Genomic DNA, 19,367 nt, shown 5'->3' with positions numbered 1-19,367 from the left:
AGTCACATTTTTTCACATTAAGGAAACAATGTTTGTGTAAACAGAAAGAGGTAATTTACATACTATACCATACAGTAATTTGGAAGATAACCACTTGGTTGAAGAAAGACTGCTTTAGAATGCAATTTAACACAAAACACAGGTTGTGTTTTGTGTTAAGACTAGATTCACATTTGAATTGGCTGTGTTACACAGCAAATTCATTGTTTTACAATAGACTTAAAAAAAATGTGAATCTAGTCTTTAAAATGTATTACAGAATCATTGGTGATGGTGCATCTAATGCTTTTCTGTTTTTGTCACTTGTAGCGTGCAGCAGGAGAGTGCATGCTATCAATGAAGAGGACAAGATGTATTATTTTCTGTACTTATAGTGGTAAAACTGTGGATGGGAATTTGGAATGTCCTGGTGAAATGGGATATCTGTGTTCCAGACGGTCCCGTGGTCGGTTGGCCAATGGCTCTGCTGAGGGTCAGTGGGGCAGAGGGGGACTGCTGTGAGGCAATCTGCTAGTTAAGGACTATTTCAACTGGGTTCATATATACAGTACTGATTTTCTGGTCACCAAAGAAATGCATCTTTTGTGCATGGTGAAAGATAATATTCTTTTCCTGCAGATTAACAGTGCACCTTTTGTAGGCATGGGTGTGGTAGTGTAGAAGTGCACGGTGGTTCAGTTTTCTTTACCCTATCATCCATTGTCTCCCTGGCTGGCGGCCTGTGTGTGTGATTTTCCTTTTGAACAAACCATGTCTGATGCCTACGGCCCAATGACCCATGCTGCCTGTTTGGGGAGCGTGACACTGGCCCCAAGCTAAATCAGCCTTTTGTCTGTCCTCATAAGACAAGTCTCTCTGCTTGGCAGAACACAGGACTCAGGCTCACTGAAACTAAGCCCATTGAGAAACTGAGAGTGAGAGAGGATGGAAGCAGGTGCTGGTGGAGGCATGAGGTGGCAGTTTCTCATGCATTGCTGATTTCTGACAGACCAAAAATCTAATTGCTTAGCCTGCAAAAAGGGAAAGGGACTGTTTGAAGGGGAATAATAAGAAGTAATTTCTTTGCTTTTCAAAATAGCAGACCAACCCTTCTCAAGAAAGAAGAACAAAAGAAGTTGAAAGGGTTGAACAGGAAATTAGGTATGTGAGGCTTAGATCTAGAGAAGCAGGGCCACCACAACCATCACATGACGTGGATTTCCGCTTTGACACATTTTGCTTTTGGCTGCACAGAGAGGCAGGGCCACACAATCACTGAAAAGCTTCTGCAGCAGGACATGATGGTGCTTTGAGGACTATTCTACCATGCAGTCCACCATGAATTTCAATGGACTTGCACGCCAGGGCAGCCAAGAGAATTACATTCTGGATAATACTCTGAGGAAGAAATGTTCCCTATGGTACCGACGTTCACTGAGGGGAAACAGTGATCGACACCGGCACAACACAGGCTCACTGCCCCGAGAATGCAAGGTGAGACAATAAATCAAGTGGGATATAATAGGCTAGAATATAAAGTGTAAATGCACACACTTCTGCAATTCAAATCAAACATCATGAAACACTGACATATAAACTTAATTATAGTAGAGATTGTTCTTATACAGTATTGTTTTATAATGAAAAGCAGTTTACTGATATACCACAAACTGTGATACAAAAGTACAGCAGCTCCCTGCAACTGGCCAAAAGCCTTGTAACAATTTTAATCTTTTGAGTTATTTAGCACTGTAGGATCAACATATTCTCACATTGAACAACCTGATTAGTTCCCTGAGAGGTTTAAAACTCAACTCTATTCAATTGTTCTAAAGAGGAACTCTGCATTTCTCCTTTTGCAGCCCAAACAAACCCACTCCACCTCTCTGGTTGATTATTCTGACCCGCAAAGGTAAATACATCAAATCTCATGTGCAATTCATTACTACATGTAAAATAATATATAGCATTATAGTATTTTTACAAAACGTTTTTTTTTTATTAAAAAGAGAATAGAGCACATTAAGAGCAGTTCCTAAAATATGTATGTTTTCTCTTTTTTTGCATTTCTCTTTGCACAGGACCACAATTGTTCTGGAAAAACAAGACAATGAAACCTTTGGTTTTGAAATTCAGGTAATCCCATTTTATAATCATTAAAATGAAGTATATGTATCATTGTCATGCTTTTTTAATCTCTGATTCTAGAGTATTTTTTATGCTCACTCCATGTTTAAGAGGATCTTTTTTAAGAATTGCTTTTGTGACAAATTGTCTCTTTGTTGCAGACCTATGGCCTGCAGCTGAAGGACAGCTCTGCAGTGGAGATGTGCACGTTTGTGCGCAAAGTGCAGGAGGACAGCGCTGCTGAGAGTGCTGGCCTGACCGCAGGTGAACCCCCCACATCCTCTATATACACAGGCTTTCATACGCATACAAAACCGTCAGACCTTTCTGGTGTATAGATAGGTATATAGATTGACGATTATATCTCTTGCTACACATGTAAATGCCCACCCACACACACATACTGATGCACAAATGCAATGCTTGTGTTGTTTTCTCGTAATTGATTAGATCCTTTTTTCGCATCCTCATTCATTGTAGGAGATGTTATCATCACTATCAACGGGGCCAGCATTGAAGGATCATCTCATCAGCAGATACTTGATCTGATAAGAGAATCAACCAACAGTCTAAAGTGAGTGACAGAAATAAAAACTGGTGAATCCACTGCACAGAAACAAAAAAACTGTATGATAGCAGTGTTTTCTGTTAAAAGTGTGTGTGTGATTATGTTGTATTATGTGATTCCAGGATGGAGACTGTATGTGGGAATGTAGTGAAGCAGATAGAGCTGGAGAAGAGGATGAACCTGCTTAAGGTATGTCTCTTTGACCCTGCTCATGTTTGTTGTTGACACACTGCAGCTCTGTGGTTGCATTGCAGCCTACAAACGACTAAACTAAACCACCCAAACCCAGCTGGTAATAATGAAAGTGGAAAACTGTCACACTGTGTTTAATTACAGGTTGACCTAATGCTACAGCACTGTGTAAAAAAAGGTGTGAAATGTTCTCAATGCATAAGCTAAAATGATTTTACTGGAAGTAAAACCATGATGTTTTTTGCCCATACAGCTATCACTACGTGAGAAATTGGTTGAGCTGCAGGCCCTCACATTACAGGAAAAACGTCTAATGCGAGGTGAGAGGGTTTGCTCAGCTGTCAGACCACAGCACTTCCTTTCTCACAGCCACTGCCATATGTCTCTCTATGATGTGAATGCAATTGTAAACTCCAAATAAATTAGATGGAGTTTCCCTGAGAAATACACAGACGCTGCTGACAAACTACCTGTTGCAAACTTCTCGTCAGCTTTCTCTAATGAGGCACTTTGTTATGTTTTCAGGTAACTTAAACAACAGCAGCCTCCACCTCTCAATGGACTCTTCTTCGATTCTGAGCTCCCCCACAGGCCGCTGTGGCCAACGTTTTTCTAGTGACAGTAGCTACAGGAGCATGATGACAGATGACAGTGACCAGGCCAGTGTGTTTGACGATCTGTGCTCTCCCAGCCCATGCAGTGCAGCCAGCCCCACAGACGACAGCTGCTTCTTCTCCAGAGATTTTTCCTCAGAGAACAGCTCTTGCAGGTTTTCCTCCAGCTCCAGCCATCATCACCAATCCCTCAACCGCTCCAGGAGCTCCAGTTTGGCCGGCAGCAGCAGCTCCCTCTCTCCTTCCTGGGATGAAACAAGGATCTCCTCCTTGTTTGGCACCCTGCCCCGTAAAGGCAGGAAAGTCAGTGTCCGCAAACACATACTGAAGTTACTTCCTGGACTCCAGCGATCAGTTGAAGAGGAGGAGATTGGAACAAACACTCAGTGACTTACATGCTCCTTTTGTCTACTTGATACTACGAGTTAACAAGGGTTCTCATGCTCTTGTTGCAGACACTGTAAAAAAACTGTTTCCCCACGCTTGCCTTAATGGGAACCCAGAGACGACAGACATTTTGGCACTTGGCATTTGCCAATGTCAAAGTTTACTCAAGAGGGTCCTGAGCCTCAAAGGTGAGCCTGGCACACTGCTTGGCTTAGACTTGTGTAGGCACAAAAGCATTAAGAAAATATTTTTCCTTTGTTTGAATGAATGCATGCATACGAGATTGTAATGTACATAGATGAGATTATGTATCCTACTAGCTTGAATAAAGAACTGAAATATTTCTTCTTATGCCAGTATGATCAGCTTTAATCAGAATAGTCTGAACTGCAGTAGCTGTATTCATGTAGCACCTTGGATTTTAAAATAAGACTACTGTGACATAAACACATTAGAACCATTCACTATCAGGTCAGATAGACATTTAAACAGTACATCTGTCATGTTCAGGTGCTGAAAACCAAAACCAAAGCTCTACTCAGTATAGATGTCTGCTCAGCTCAAAACAGGATGTGGGTACAAGAGGAAATACTTAACAGTTTTCATTTCCAACATTAATCTCAGGCTGTGTACAACTGCCAGTTCAGAAACACTGAAACTGTTTCTTGTAAATTCTGAATGTGCTAAAATGTGTATGTTTTACTTTCACTGAATCAAATACAACTTTTTAGAGAATATTTTTTGTATCAAATCAAGAAAATCTGTAAGCAAAACAATAAAAGATTTTTTTTAAATACAATAAACTTGTGAAGTCTTAAAAACCCACCAATGTTTTCCTTCAGATGATAATACACACTCATTCTTCAGTTACACTTTCAACTTACACATAATTTACTCATACACAGAAACAAATATTATTCTAGGGAATGCAGAATAGTTTGTAAAAGATTATGCTATAACACTTGAGACTAGAAACCTTATACATTTCCTGTAAAAAGTCTCACTTCTTTGGTTTCCTGCTAAAGAGAGAGAGAGAGAGAGAGAGCGAGAGAGAGAGAGAGAGAGAGAGCAAAAGAGAGAGAGAGAGAGAGAGAGAGAGAGCTACAGAGGGGCATTATAACATAGTAATAAATGAAACTGTTGTCCTGCACTTGATGATTACTATTCACAAAAATTACGACAAACTTTATTATGAAGCAGCAAAACCGAGAGAGATCATGAAAAAAAGACTACTTCTTTTTCACTTTTTTGTGTGTTATGTTGTTTTTTCGACATGCTGTACGATGACATTTATATTTTTTTACTTTTTTCGATATACTATACTATGACTTGTTTCAACTATGACTTTTTATCACTTTTACGACATGCTATACTACGACTTTTTTTGACATACTATACTTTTTTTTATCACTTTATTCAAACTATACTATCACTTTTTTTATCACCTTTTTCGACTTACTATACTATGAGTTTTTTTTAATCACTTTATTCAACATTAGGGCTGGGCACTGGTTCCTACGTAAACGGTAGTTACGAGACCGAATAAGAACGAAAATTTTGGTGCCTTATTTCGGATTTTTTTTTTTTCAGAAGCATCACTGCATGGGATGCTAAATTACCGTTAGCTAGTAGCTGGATTAAACACAACGGTTAAAATGCTGACAGTTTACGTTAGCGGTGTAATGTGTGACTGTGTTTCCCTGTAGAGAAGTCCAACACCGGGACCTAACAGTCTGACTGTAGCTGGTTGTCGGAAAAACAACACAGATGATGCGTTTACTTGAAACTCGCCAGCCTTGTGGTGCATTTTAAGTTATTGTAAAATATCCTTTTCCCATCTGGTGCTTGTTTTTGTCGTTTAGCAGCAATTTACTGGTGAAATAAGTCAATGTTATAAGTTATTGTTATTACATTATTAATCAATCATTTAATTTTGACCATATGGCCTTAGCAATAAACTATTTTATTAATCCTTTTTTATACAATGTGTTTGTTTATTTCCATGACTATTTACATTGTAGATTCTCACTGAAGGCATCAAAACTATGAAGGAACACATATGGAATTATGTAGGCCTACTTAACAAAAAAGTGTGAAATAACTGAAAACATGTCTTATATTTTAGATTCTTCAAAGTAGCCACCCTTTGCTTTTTTTGACAGCACTGCAAACCTTTGGTGTTCTCTCAATGAGCTTCATGAGGTAGTCACCTGAAATGGTTTTCACTTCACAGGTGTGCTTTGTCAGGGTTAATTAGTGGAATTTTTTCCCTTATTAATAAAAAAGCAAAGGGTGGCTACTTTGAAGAATCTAAAATATAACATGTTTTCAGTTATTTCACACTTTTTTGTTAAGTACATAATTCCATATGTGTTCATTCATAGTTTTGATGCCTTCAGTGAGAATCTACAATGTAAATAGTCATGAAAATAAAAAGGAAACGCATTGAATGAGAAGGTGTGTCCAAACTTTTGGCCTGTACTGTACATTATAAATATATTATATATATTTTGGTTCAGGTACTGGTTCAGGCATCGTTTAGGTACCGGCACCATTTTAAAAGTATCATTTTACCACCGGTATCGGAAAAAACCCCAAACGATACCCAACTCTATTCAACATACAATACTAGGATTTTTTTTATCACTTTATTCAACATAGTATACTATGACTTTTTTATCACTTTTTTCAACATACTATACTATGACTTTTCCAACATACTATTTTAGGATTTTTTTATCACTTTTTTCAACATGGTATAATTACTTATCGACATGCTATACTATTAATTTTTTTTCAACATATGACTTTTTTTAATGACTTTTTTGACATACTATATTATCGTTTATTGTTATCACTTTTTTGACATACCATATTATTGTTTATTTTTATCACTTTTTCCGATATACTATACAATTACATTTTTTGACATACTATACTATGATGATACCAGGATTTGTTATCACTTTATTCAACATACTAAAATATGACTTTTTTAAAAATGTTTTACTTTTTCGAAAGACTATACTATGCTATTTTGGGCATACTATACTATGACTTTCTTCGACATACTATACTATGACTTTTTATCACTTTTTTCGACATACTATACTATGACTTTTTATAAATTCTTCGGCATACTATACTGAGACTTTTTCATGACTTTTTTTGCCATACTATAATAAGATTGTTTTCAACATACTAGTAGCCAATTATGTTGTTGACATGTAATTTTAGCAGAATAACACTCAGATTAAACAAGGATGGGATTCAAACCCACTCATGCAATACAATCCATTAGCAGTCCATCACCTTAACCACTCTGCCACCTTGTCTGACTTTTTATTACGTATACCATGACTTTTTTTTTCACTTTTGTGACATACAATATTATTATTATAATATATTATGTTTCAAAATAGTATACTATGACTTTTGTGACATGCTATACTATGACTCTTTTCAACATATAACACAATTTTTTATCACTTTTTGACATACTATATTATAGCGTTTTTATCACTTTTTTCGACATAGTAACTATGACTTTTGTGACATACGAAACTATGACTTTTTCGACATATTATACTGTGACTTTTATTGACAAACTATACTGTGACTTTTTCGATATATTATACTATGAGTTTTTTCGACGTATTATATTATGACTTTTTTTATCACTTTTTTGATATACTATATTATTGCTTCTTTACACTTTTTTCGACATACTATACTATGACTTTTCTTTAATCACTTTATTCAGTGTGCCGATGTGCTACAATAGCAGCAATCGGCACAATGACTATTATCCCCCAAACTTATTATTCCGCCACATTTTTGTCTTGCTACTAGTCACGGAGCGTTGCCAACACATGCACACAAAATACATCAAAACGTGTGTAATGATCGGGAATGGTGTGGCTTTTCTAAAAGAGCGTTTCATTAAAATATTCCACTTCTGTTTGATACATTATTTGGTTTTATTCAACATTTCAATGAAATTCATAGTAATTAAAACCATTCCCACTATTCAACTATTCTCTTCACCTTCTTCTTACGTAATTATGCCAGCAATCCAGTTTAGCTTTGGCAATTTAGCTTTTCAGTCTATCAATCTAGGAGTCGTGCCTCTCCAAAGGGCCACAAAATAAATCTGAGGGATTGGGACATGATTAATGGGAGAGGAATCCACAAATCTGTATTCATTTTTCTCTAATCTTTGCTTTTTTGGTGAAATACTGGAGAGTTTTACCTTTTTGTGGCTCAAGCAGTGCTGATGTTGCATGTTGAACAAACTGTACATTTTCATAATGTTATATCAGCATTTCAGGTGCCTTAGTAAAGATGCAATGACATATATATGCACTTAAAGTCCAAGACATGAACAGGGCTTATCTTAAGCACATGTGCAAACACACCGTTCAGGCGGTGAAAGACTGTAAAGAAAAAAAGACCTACAGGAGAATGTTAATCCAGACTCAAAACGTTACAGAATGAAAGTGGTCACCCAGCAGAGATTAACAAAGAATGAGTACAATCACTTCATTGGAGATGCCAGAGTCACAAAGACTCTTTGTTGGGGCCACAACAAAACCCCGTTCTTCGGTGATTCAACACGCACACAGAATTACATGGTACTAGAACTAGAAAGCACACTAGAGCGCTTGACCTTGCACTGCTGACTGAAATGCAGGACAGAGTCTTTCTTCACTCTTTGACAATATAAGATAAAAACTATTTTGGTAACACACTTGGAATGCTGGAGCAGACGATGTGATGATTTTGATTCAACAAATAATCTGCAAAACACAAGAGCATTGAAGCTAGACTATTTTCAATATCATAGTGGAAAGAAAAGAAGACGGATAGAGATGGAGGCAAGCACAATGCCTTCAAAGGCCCTGAGGCCCTCAGTAGAAGAAGATGCATTGGCATATCAGGTACTGGAGATCATTGGTGGGATCACTGTTGAGGCCCTCCAGACCCTGGAGGAACCTGAAGAAAGAGACGTGTTGTCAATGGAGGAGGGAGATGACTCTGTGTTCTACAGTGACGAGGACCAAGCTCATCAGGACATAAAAGCAAACACATCTTGTGGTATTGGTGCCAACGAGTGTGAGCATGTTGTCAACAGCGTGGCAGCTGATGAGGATGACCCAGGGGAAGAATCCATTATGGATGAAGAAATTGCCGAGATGGAGAAGGAAGTGACTCAGTACATCATTCTGACTGAACAAGAAGAACGCCAAGAGCTCCAGACACCCAAAACTGATCCGAAGGATCAGTCAGATCCTTCAGATCCAGGAGCAGAGTCTGATCTAACGCAAGAGAAGTCAGTGAGCACCCGTGGAGAATCTCCAAATTGCACAATTGCAGACATGCAAACACAGCAAATTATATCAGCAGAAAAAGGTAAGAGGAATTTAGTATTATTGTGCAGTAAAATAGATTGAGAGGAAGGTTTTTGTTTAAAAGATTACAAAATAGATTTCCCCTTACTTTTCTTTTCAGCAAATCTACCAGTTGAGAAAGAAGTGACACCAAACCATGAACCCTTTGATGTAACTAATGAGAAGAGTTATACAAGGCTGAATGAGGAGGCAGACGTCCCAGAGCAGATGTCTAGTGCTGAACTTCAGATAGCAGGTGACAGGCAGCTTCGGGTGGAGCCAGAGCAGGACCACAACTTCCCTGTCCCTATGGGGTTTCATCAAAACCCCAGTCCAGGCTACTCCACTCTGCCTCTGACGAAGAAATCCTGTGGCAGCGTAGACCACCAGAAATCCTTCAACCACCTCTCTTCCTCCAAATATAGCACCGTGTCCTACCGGAAGATCCGCCGAGGCAACACCCGCCAGAAGATAGAGGAGTTTGAGTACATGGTCATGAATTTGTGAGAAGATGGTTTTAATCCCTTTTCGAGAAAAAAATAAAACACGATCCATAACCAAACTGATTGTACATCTATGCCATGTGGTACAGTTTACATATTTATTTGTTCTAAAATCTATTGTACATAGAATTTAAAATGTCTGATGTAACTCTCCAAGTCACACAATATTTCCTAATAGTTGTGCTTTGCAGAATGAAAACATTATGTAAGGCAGTCAAAAAAGAAGCAAATTACTTAACTAAGACGCTCAGGTCTTTATAATCCTACTCGCTATAATAACTAAGATGTTGTTTGGTATTAGAGCTTGATGATCTTAACTAGTATTAGGGTAAGTATTCCCAAGTGAATAACTGAACATGTCCTAATGGCTAGTGGATAAAATATAATAAAGAGATGCATGCTATTAAATCTTTATCTTGTTTTTTTTTTACTTTCTTGAGAAAATGCATTTCCATCAGTATGTGGTTAAAGGATTTGATAAGAGGCCACAAAACCATGAAATCACAGCAGAGGTTTATTGCATGTTTTGAACCAACACTTCCCTCTAGTGACAAGAAGATATTCATACAAATGGACAATTTTCACAACAAAACCTACACCTAAACAACGCAGCATTTAAAAACCACAGAAGCAGCTGTTTCACCCATGTGCCTCAAACATAAAAGTACAAATGTGATATGTTTAATACAAATGTATACATTTTACATTACATGCAATTAAACATCATTATTATTCAGTCCCAGCAGAGAAAATTACTTTTTACATCTCATATCTAAGAGGCACGGTTTATCTTTGGCAGTGAGATGATATGTTGTGCTAGATATTAAGTGTTATTCCATAGAAATTTACCTGAACCCCTTTAGCAAACTCTGGTCCAAATCTATCCAAATGGAGAGAAGATGCCCTTATTCCTCTGGCACAAGTGTGTAAAACTCAAGGTCACTCCAGGCTGATATAATAAAAAGGAAATTAGAAGCATTGCACATCCCCACACCGTCTGCTTTACACCACAAATGTTACTGCCACCAAAGTGCTTCCCACCTCCTCTGGACAGCCACGTGTTGAGTCTGGACCACAGACTGTACTGTAGTGTGATGCCACTGAAGGTATCTATAGTGCATGTTTAACACGTTTCAGTCTCATCACTCAGCGTAGTAGTGTGTGAACTGCCACTTTTGGAAGGCGTTTCTGGTTTCACATGGATTGAGGCGAAGAGTGTCACCCTGAGGCCCCGCCTCCAGGCACATGTGGTGGGAAACAAACTCTGCTATGAGGTGCTCCGCCTTCACAAAAACAAAACAGGAAACATGATTAAAGAGCAAAGCTTTAGCCTCTAAACACTCTTTGATTCTACTGCACTAATTTCCATCTGAAGCAAGCAAGACAAAGATAGTGGACAAAACAAACAGCACACCCAAAGTCAACCTACCAGAGCGGATTTGGATGATTTGTGGAACCAGCGATGTTCAGGCTTGGCGTTGTCACATAATTGCAAAGCGAAGCCGCTGCCCTTGCCGTGGGGAGTGACGCAAATATCTTGCTGGCGAACGTGCCTCATCCAGGTGTAATTAAAGTGCTGACTCTGAATACCAGAGAGAAAGAGAGAGAAAGAGAGAGAGAGAGAGAGAGAGAGAGAGAGAGAGAGAGAGAGAGAGAGAGAGAGAGAGAGAGAGGAGTGACAAGGATGTAATTATGCTCCATGAAAACGTACTCCGAATCCAAAAAGACCATATTTAGAAGACTTGGTCTCGTCTTGGACTCCACCCTTGTTTATCGTGGCTTGGGTCCTTTCTTGGACTCTGATTGCATTTTTCCTGATCTCGATCTATTCCTGGATATTTTTTGTTATCCCCTCCCCTCTATAAACATTTGCTATTTCTTTTGCAGTCAAATAATCTGTGAAATAAAGTAAAGACACCTACCTGCTTGCTGAGGTCACACATCTCAAACGACAGAGAGCCTTTCTGCAGAGTCAGGCATTTTCTTACGCCACGATTAAAGACCTACAAGGAAAAATGAGATGACAAAAACTTTACAGCAGTGAAACAACAGCACTCACTGCAAACATTTGTTTTACTCATTTAGAGTGACAATGGGCTTTGTTGCTGTTCTCATTTCCTTCAATAGATCCTGACAGAAAGCTTTCACAGGCTTTAACAGACAGCTAATCTTTGTTCCAAAGGAGCACAATCACAGTTTTTGTTTGGGTCGATTTTTTTTTTTAAGGGGGTTCTCAGCAGAGATGACAATAGCTTCATGGAGAGCAAGCTGAGCAAGCTTTAATTTTTAAGAGATCTTTTAGGGAAATGGAAACAAAGTTCGTTCATCTACGTACCAGACCCTCGGCTTTGACTAAATGAGGATTCATATCTGGATACACATTATCCAGGTACCACTTGAAGCTCTTGCATTTCAGCCTTTTCCTCAGCTCAATCTGCTCGGTGAGGTTGCCGATGTCAATGGTCTTTTTATCCAGCAAGTGGTGGTAGCCGTGGCCGTAGAAAAGGTCCTTGTACTCATCCAGCCAGACCTCGGCCACCCTCGCCAGGTTACGCTCCACTGTCTTCTGCCTGTCTTTGGGGAACTTGTAAGGATTCTGTCCTCGGAAGATGTGTCCCACTCGAGAGCAGGGGATGATCTCGATTTCCCCTCCACACATCCAGATCTGTTCAAATGGAAAATTAAAAAAATGGAAAAAATTAGTCACGTGAGAGAAGTTCGGGCAAATATTTATGTATTAATTTGATGAGTGATATACCTTAAATGAAATCTCCATGTTCTCCCCACCCCACACATCCAGACCAGGATCATAGGCACCAAGCTCATAGAAGTATTTTTTGTCTATGGAGAAAAGGCCTCCAGCCATAACTGGACATCTGTAAGATCAAAAATAAGTAAATCAAAATGCAGTAGATATATGATGAATAGGAAATAAAACATGAATATGAAAATTGACTGTTTAGGTACCTGATAGGATCTGAGATGGTCATGTTATTCTTCTTAATGTAGTCTTCTGGTAATGCGCTCCAGCCAAACACCAAAGGCCATTTGAAAATACCTCTTTGGAAGTTGTCAACCAGCATATAACTGAGAAGAAACAGCCAAAATGAAAGAAGCTCCAATGTCAAAATGAAATGACTGTGTCTACCCTTCTGTAATAAACATGGTCACATCACATGTATGCCTTGTCAAACATGGCAGTGTTGAGTCACCTCATGTCCTTATCACTGATGACTTCAATAACTGGACAGGGCACCTTCTTGCGATCCAGATAGACTCTCTCCAGCAGCGGCTCCAGCCAGCCCACGTTACATTCAATGTGGGAATCAAGGAAGGTAAGAACCTCACCTACAGTACGTTAAAGGACAGCAAACATCCTGCTGAAGTTAAACAAATAACCACAGTGCAGCCCTTACAAATTCTATCAAAGAGTTCTTTGAAAGGCAGTTGTTTGTTTAAGTATATTATATGCATAAAATAGTATATGGCAAATACACAAGAGAGCAGGTGCAAGTCTGGATGGGTTCCTGCTGAAAGATAATGTGCAGTACAACTCAGTGTAACTTTTCAATGCTCTTGTGTTCCAGTACTGTATTTGTTACAAGACTATTAATTAATACATGGACGTTTTTTTTTTATCTATTTAAAATGCATTTGTCTGTGTCAATCTCGGGTTTCACAAAGAGAGAAGACTATACCTTAGATAAATACCTTATCACTAAACTAGAAAGCAAAGATTACACTCTTAAAAACAAACACGCCGACTTATTGGGACTTTAGCTTATTCACAGTATCCCCCAGAGTTAGACAAGTCCATACATACTCTTCTCATCTCCGTGCGTGTCGTAACTCTGTCTGACGCCACCCACCGCTAGCCTAGCTTAGCACAGATCCTGGAGGTAACTGGGTCCATCTAGCCTACTGCTCCCAATAAGTGACAAAATAACGCCAACATTTTACTATTTACATGTTGTGATTTGTATAGTCACAGCGTGTACAAATAACAAGGTCACAATGAGACACCGGCATCTTGTAACCATATATGGTTACAAGATGGCTGTGTCTCATGTGACACCGGCATCTTCTAACCATATATGGTTACAAGATGGCTGTGTCTCATGTGACACCGGCATCTTCTAACCATATAATGGTTAGAAGATAGCTGTGTCTTATTGTGACCTTGTTATTTGTACACGCTGTGACTATACAAATCACAACATGTAAATAGTAAAATGTTGGCGTTATTTTGACACTTATTGGGAGCAGTAGGCTAGAGGTTACCTCCAGGATCTGTGCTAAACTAGGCTAGCGGTGGGTGCGTCAGACAGAGTTACGACACGCACAGAGATGAGAAGAGTATGTGTGGACTTATCTAACTCTGGGGGTTACGGTGAATAAGACAAAGTCCCAATAAGTCAGTTTTTTTTTTAATACCTGAGAAAACATGTTCTAACTTTAGCGCAAATGGATGTTCACCTGAAAACGTTGCTCTTATGTTATTAAGCCGACAGGATTTATTTTGCCATTGAACAGTATCCTTCAACCTAGTTTGAGTTATTTTACATTAGTTACAAGCTTCTGCAGCCAGACAACCCACATCTTAAATTACAGGAGTGTTGACATCTTGCACAACTCACACACAATATTAAAACTTAGCTGCAGTTTAAATAATAGGAGTAAATGACTCACCAGGAGATGTCTCATAAACGCAGTATCACCCTTTAAATGAACCAAAACCCCCGAAGACAAGGACACGCTAGTTTTTTACAGTGGAACATTTACGATTACAAAGTCTGACCACGTGTTTTGACACATTCATGTAAATTCTGATACTGTCTTCATCTTTGTTTTACGTGGGACACATCGTCTCATCCGTGTCTCCAGTACCTTTGTACGCATGTATATATTTAAACCATACATTAAAAGACATTTATGACAAACTATTAATCACAGCAGTGGTTACCTTTGGCTACAGCAGCTCCCGCCAGCCTGGCCCTGATCAGGCCCTGACGCTCCTTCAGACGAATAATTCGCACTTTGGGAAACTGGGACATGTATGTATCTAGCGGCTCCTTCAGATAGTCTGCAGGAAAAAAAAAAATATGACAAATGTGCATATAGCTTGAAAAGATAACACAGCACTTGTAAATGTAAATTCTAATTAGAACCACTGAAATGAAATACACAAACTACCAAGAACCAAATTATGGGTGGATCTCTAATAATAGCTGAGGACCTTTTTACACTGATATAATTTATATTGACATATTAACGGAGAGAGCTTAACTCAAATGTTATGCTTTTATGTAAAAGAAATAACTGCTATATCGTGACATGGACCCTAATTACATTCATATAAATACAAACAAGATAGAAGTGTTAAATAGGGGTCTTAAGTCACACAATGTTTGAAAAAAAAAAATGCATTCACAAAAATATGCAAAAGCAATTAAACCAAAGCATCAACATTTTCATGAAAAACAAAGAGTGAAGTCAAACTATTAGACAAATTATAACTATTAATATTTTTTAGCTTGCCTTAAAAAGTAAAGATATAAACAAGCCATTGTATTAAGTTGAGCACAACTCTGTACATAATGATGCTAGTAAATATCATCTCTTTTTGGCATACTGTGCACTGCAGACCAGCCAGAAGGAATAACCTACTTTTAATGATAAAAGCCTAGTGCTCAGTGTTGTCATGAGCAGTTTTCTGGTGCTTTGGATGCTGCAGTTGTGAATCTTTGGTCGCCCACGTGGAGACCCATCCAAGGTAACATGCTCTACCTGTGAAGCATTCAGGACACTATTACCTTTTGTGCTGAAATCATCCACCAGAATGATCTCTTTGAGGAGGTGTGGCGGAGATCTGTTGAGCACACTGTGCACAGAGCGGAGGAGTGTGGACCACACTTCATCCACAAAACAGAAAATCACACTGGTGGAAGGCAAGTTATCATGGACCAGATTCTGTGCACACCTGGAAAAACAAAAGCAAAAACAATTCAGCTTGGCAGTCACAGCACTTTGAGTGGCAAAATGTGCAGAAGACTTACATGCTAGGCCTCGTGTCTGGGATGGCACGGTCCACTGGGATCTGGTCGCTTAGGTAGACATTAAAATGCCCTTCGTTCCATCTCTTCCTCACCTCCGCATCTTCGTTACTGCCAACAACTGCTGCCTGACCAAACTGGCCCATCGCGTTGGCATCTCTGGGAGCGTTAGTCACATCCAGAGAAAGCACTTTGTGGACACCTGGATTTCTGACAGCAGGGGAGTTATCCTTTGAGTCCTCTCCTGGTTGGAGCTTGATTGGAGGTTTCAGGGTTTCCTTCGCTGCCTTCAGGTCACTCTTGGCGATCGTCCCAACGTGTTTCTCCTCTGTTTCAATATCTACCTCCTTTCCTTTTACATCCTTATTTGGAGGTTTAAATGTTGTTTTAACAGGGTGTACCTCCTCGGCCTTAGGCTTACTCACTTTTGTTTCAGTCTTGGTCTTAAGTTCATCCTTGACTTTTTCATTTGTCTTTGAATCAGTTTTCTCCAGAGCATTTTGCACAACATCTCCATTTTTAATGGGTCCCTTTTTTGAGGTTGGTAGCGGAGCATGTTGGTTTTCCTGAACACCAGGTGGCACTTGGGTTATATTAGGTACTACTACAGGTAACACCCCTTTAATAGAGTCATCTATTACTCTACTTTTCTCTGATTTCATCCCGATCAGATCTAAGTTTACTGCTTTTTTCTTTGCAGGAACATCCTGCTTTGGCGTGACATTTTGTACAGCGGCTCCTTTTTTATGTTCAGAAACAACATATTTTGGGAGGTCAGTCTTGGGAAGATTATCTCCTTGGTGATTCCCCAACATTTTATCCTGTTTCTTGTCTCCCTGTCTGTACACTTGGGCTAATTTGATGCTTGAACTGAGTGGTGCTTTACCTGCATCTGTAACAGCAAAGTCCACTCTCTGAACTGGGTGTTTAAACCCCCTTTTCACCACCTGTGTCACCCTGGACTGCTGTTTGAAAACCTCCCTTTCTCTTACCACTCGCTCCTTCAGCAGCTGACTGTTCACATCGTTTATTGATAAGCGAAGAGCAGCCATGTCAAGCAGCAGCCAAATGACAGAAGCAATGAACACAAATGCGAGTACCCTCCCACTCCCCCTTAAGTATCTCCTAATCTTAATCATTCTCGGGTTTAAAAAAAAGAAGAAAAAAGTCCACGTGAAAATATAGAAAATGTCAAAATAGCGTACTGTGTGGGCCACTTCTGAGTTGTAGGCAAAGTTTTCTTTTCTTTGGAGAAGTTAGCTGCCTGCGTGGCATGCTAGAAACGTAACAGAGGTAACGTTAGTCGATGTTGTCAGTCAAGAACACAGCAGCGTCCGACACCCATAGCCCAGCACAAAGGTACAATGTAATATTATGTTCCCATACCGTAACATAACCGCTTCGGTCACCTTCAGCCGCCGGGGAACATTATGCTCGCAAAATCTTCTTCGTCACTAAAAGAAACTTAACTAGCTAAAGTTGTGGGTTTCTTCGCAGAATCTCCACTTTACAACTTTGACTGTCAGTTCTGTATGAGGACGTAGCGACCAACTTCCACCCTGTCAGTATACTCTGATTGGACAGATAGGCAGGAAAATATCGGCCTACACGGAGTTAACAGCAAGCTAGCCAGAAATAGCTAGAACGGTACAGGAAGTTTGGCGTTTAGCCTTCAAAATAAAGCATTCAACGTGCAGTCGTTGAACAAAACGTCGATAATGCGTCAGCTAAGGTTAGATATAATAGGCCATGGAATGACAAATCTAAAACATTAAACGCTCCAAGTAGCCGACAACGGAAACCAGGGGATACTAAAAAGTGATTGTCCCACTAAAAACACGTATATTTTCCAACACTTCATAAGCCACAAAGCACAAGCTGTCCCAGCCATGTTTTAGTGTCCCCTGGAAACAGTAGTCGTTGTCGGCCGTGTGTTGCCCTTAATGCTCTGCATGTGTTGTCAAATTGGTGTATATCTTCTATTAATTTGCTTGTGTTTTGTCTGTTTGCATTTTCGTAAGTTGCAGTGCCTTGAGCGAGCGTTCAAGGCCACCTTAGGCTATAGGTTATAGCCTACATTTAGCTACTGGTTCTGGACCTTATTTTGACCAAATCACATGTACCCGGTTGCTAAAACCACTTATGCTAGCTTGCCCTTACATGTCTTAAAACATTGATTTACTTAGGATGTTGTATGGAAAACCCTAGATCTGTTTGCCCTATAGGCCTAGGCTACTTGTAAGTAGCCTATTCTATACCCTTCCCTGCAGTCACTTAAAAATGAATGAAGTTGTGGAATAATGGCTAAATGTATGGTGACTGAAGAGAAGGAGATAGAAGCAAGGAGACAACCTAGCCTTTATGCAGCGCTCCTAAATGAACGCCTTAGTTTAGGGAAATATTTTGCATAAGGGACTTAACTTAAGGTAGTTTATGCGTCTTTAATCAACATGGATGAGACCAGCTGCTGCTGGTGCTGGTGGTGTGGAGTGTGGACTGGATCTGGGCCACAGAAATGTTGCTATCCGGGTAGAATCATGAACAGTTTAAACGCCCACATTTCCATGGCAACTGAACTAATCTGCTGATGAGGACCACGTGATGTGGTCAAAGGCTCTAGAAAAAGCAACTGAGTGGACATCGATTTGATATTGTTTTTTTTTTTCTTCAACTGTTTTGTCCTCGAGTAAAGTGGTAAGCTCGATTATTTTATTGCAATTATGTATTGCAACCCATTCGCTTTAATGAGAACGTTACTGTGTAGGTCTTAACCGGAAGCGACTTCTTAACTCGGTAACAGCTCCACTTTTCTGTTGGCAAAAAGTACAGCCACTAGCAAGCTACATTTAAAGCCGACTTTGCAGTTTGACAGTGACTGATGGAGCATGAGATGTCTTTAGTCAGTTGTTGGGTGTACTTAATGTTAAGAAAAAGCTCTGAAGTCATAATGTTTAATTGACGTGTTTGATTAACGCCGAACAACAAGATAGATTAGGCTAACAATGTAGACGACACACCTAAAAATGTAGCTAGGCTAGTATAACTTGATTTACCAGTGTGTGCTGTCGGCCAACATATAGGCTACTCAATGCGGGCGAGTTTTTATTAATTTGAACCACATTCAAAATTCATTTAATGCTAAATTTTAGATAAATTAGCCTAAAGTTAAAGTGATTAATAATTGAATCCAGATAATATCAACTTATAAATCATAGGCTATGTTTGAGAAACAACTTTATAAATGATTTATTTAAAGTGATCTGATAAAAGAAATCTGAATTCTGGATTTCTCCACTGATCATAATGAGAATTAGGCCCTCTTTCTGGCTGTTTTGTTCAAAATGACTATTGTAAACAACAGGGAAACTATTTATTTTGAGGCTAAAGGATTATTTCCATTATTGTTTCTTCTGCTGATCATTTTCTTAATACATAGATTAACTGTTTAGTCTATAAAATGTCAAAGAATTGTGAAAAACTCCATCACAGTTTCTCAAAAGCCTAAGGAGACGTCTTAAAATGTCTTGTTTTGTCTGACCAACAGCCCAAAACCC

General features: G+C 39.2%; 3 protein-coding genes and 1 long non-coding RNA gene across 5 annotated transcripts in view; 3 read left to right on the top strand and 1 right to left on the bottom strand.

Moving 5' to 3' along the window:
- The first annotated feature begins 820 nt into the window (after positions 1-820).
- Positions 821-4,210, top strand: LOC120569256 (cytohesin 1 interacting protein). Its single transcript, XM_039817068.1, has 8 exons — positions 821-1,473; positions 1,842-1,891; positions 2,061-2,115; positions 2,268-2,370; positions 2,587-2,680; positions 2,797-2,863; positions 3,120-3,186; positions 3,392-4,210. Exons 1-8 carry the CDS (start codon positions 1,306-1,308, stop codon positions 3,868-3,870), a joined length of 1,083 nt encoding a protein of 360 aa, XP_039673002.1. The 5' UTR covers positions 821-1,305; the 3' UTR covers positions 3,871-4,210.
- A 4,272-nt stretch (positions 4,211-8,482) lies between these two features.
- LOC120570325 (ermin-like) lies at positions 8,483-10,163 on the top strand. The gene is made up of 2 exons (XM_039818617.1): positions 8,483-9,279; positions 9,379-10,163. Exons 1-2 carry the CDS (start codon positions 8,739-8,741, stop codon positions 9,762-9,764), a joined length of 927 nt encoding a protein of 308 aa, XP_039674551.1. The 5' UTR covers positions 8,483-8,738; the 3' UTR covers positions 9,765-10,163.
- Positions 10,164-10,256: 93 nt separating this feature from the next.
- LOC120570324 (polypeptide N-acetylgalactosaminyltransferase 5) lies at positions 10,257-17,422 on the bottom strand. The gene is made up of 10 exons (XM_039818616.1): positions 15,817-17,422; positions 15,574-15,740; positions 14,724-14,843; positions 12,973-13,108; positions 12,728-12,847; positions 12,519-12,636; positions 12,096-12,425; positions 11,683-11,763; positions 11,190-11,342; positions 10,257-11,043 (listed from the first exon to the last, which is right to left on the bottom strand). Exons 1-10 carry the CDS (start codon positions 16,950-16,952, stop codon positions 10,903-10,905), a joined length of 2,502 nt encoding a protein of 833 aa, XP_039674550.1. The 5' UTR covers positions 16,953-17,422; the 3' UTR covers positions 10,257-10,902.
- Positions 17,423-18,419: 997 nt separating this feature from the next.
- The window catches only part of LOC120569338, a 37,158-nt gene continuing 36,210 nt past the window's right edge, over positions 18,420-19,367 (top strand). For both annotated transcript variants that reach the window (XR_005640868.1, XR_005640867.1), the window contains exon 1: positions 18,420-18,507. This is a non-coding gene — a long non-coding RNA (uncharacterized LOC120569338). The remainder of the gene's footprint in view (positions 18,508-19,367) is intronic.

Source organism: Perca fluviatilis, chromosome 12 (genome assembly GCF_010015445.1).
Source record: "Perca fluviatilis chromosome 12, GENO_Pfluv_1.0, whole genome shotgun sequence".
Lineage (NCBI taxonomy): Eukaryota > Metazoa > Chordata > Actinopteri > Perciformes > Percidae > Perca > Perca fluviatilis.
This window is presented reverse-complemented; position numbering and strand designations above follow the sequence as displayed.

Coding starts and splice junctions, on each gene's coding strand:
- LOC120569256 (XM_039817068.1), top strand. CDS start 1,306: ATGCAGTCCACCATGAATTTCAATGGACTTGCACGCCAGGGCAGCCAA. Junction 1,892..2,060: donor GATTATTCTGACCCGCAAAG/GTAAATACATCA, acceptor CTCTTTGCACAG/GACCACAATTGTTCTGGAAA. Junction 2,681..2,796: donor GAATCAACCAACAGTCTAAA/GTGAGTGACAGA, acceptor ATGTGATTCCAG/GATGGAGACTGTATGTGGGA.
- LOC120570325 (XM_039818617.1), top strand. CDS start 8,739: ATGGAGGCAAGCACAATGCCTTCAAAGGCCCTGAGGCCCTCAGTAGAA. Junction 9,280..9,378: donor AATTATATCAGCAGAAAAAG/GTAAGAGGAATT, acceptor TTTTCTTTTCAG/CAAATCTACCAGTTGAGAAA.
- LOC120570324 (XM_039818616.1), bottom strand. CDS start 16,952: ATGATTAAGATTAGGAGATACTTAAGGGGGAGTGGGAGGGTACTCGCA. Junction 14,844..15,573: donor GGATGATTTCAGCACAAAAG/GTAATAGTGTCC, acceptor TTTTTCCTGCAG/ACTATCTGAAGGAGCCGCTA. Junction 12,848..12,972: donor ATCAGTGATAAGGACATGAG/GTGACTCAACAC, acceptor GTTTCTTCTCAG/TTATATGCTGGTTGACAACT.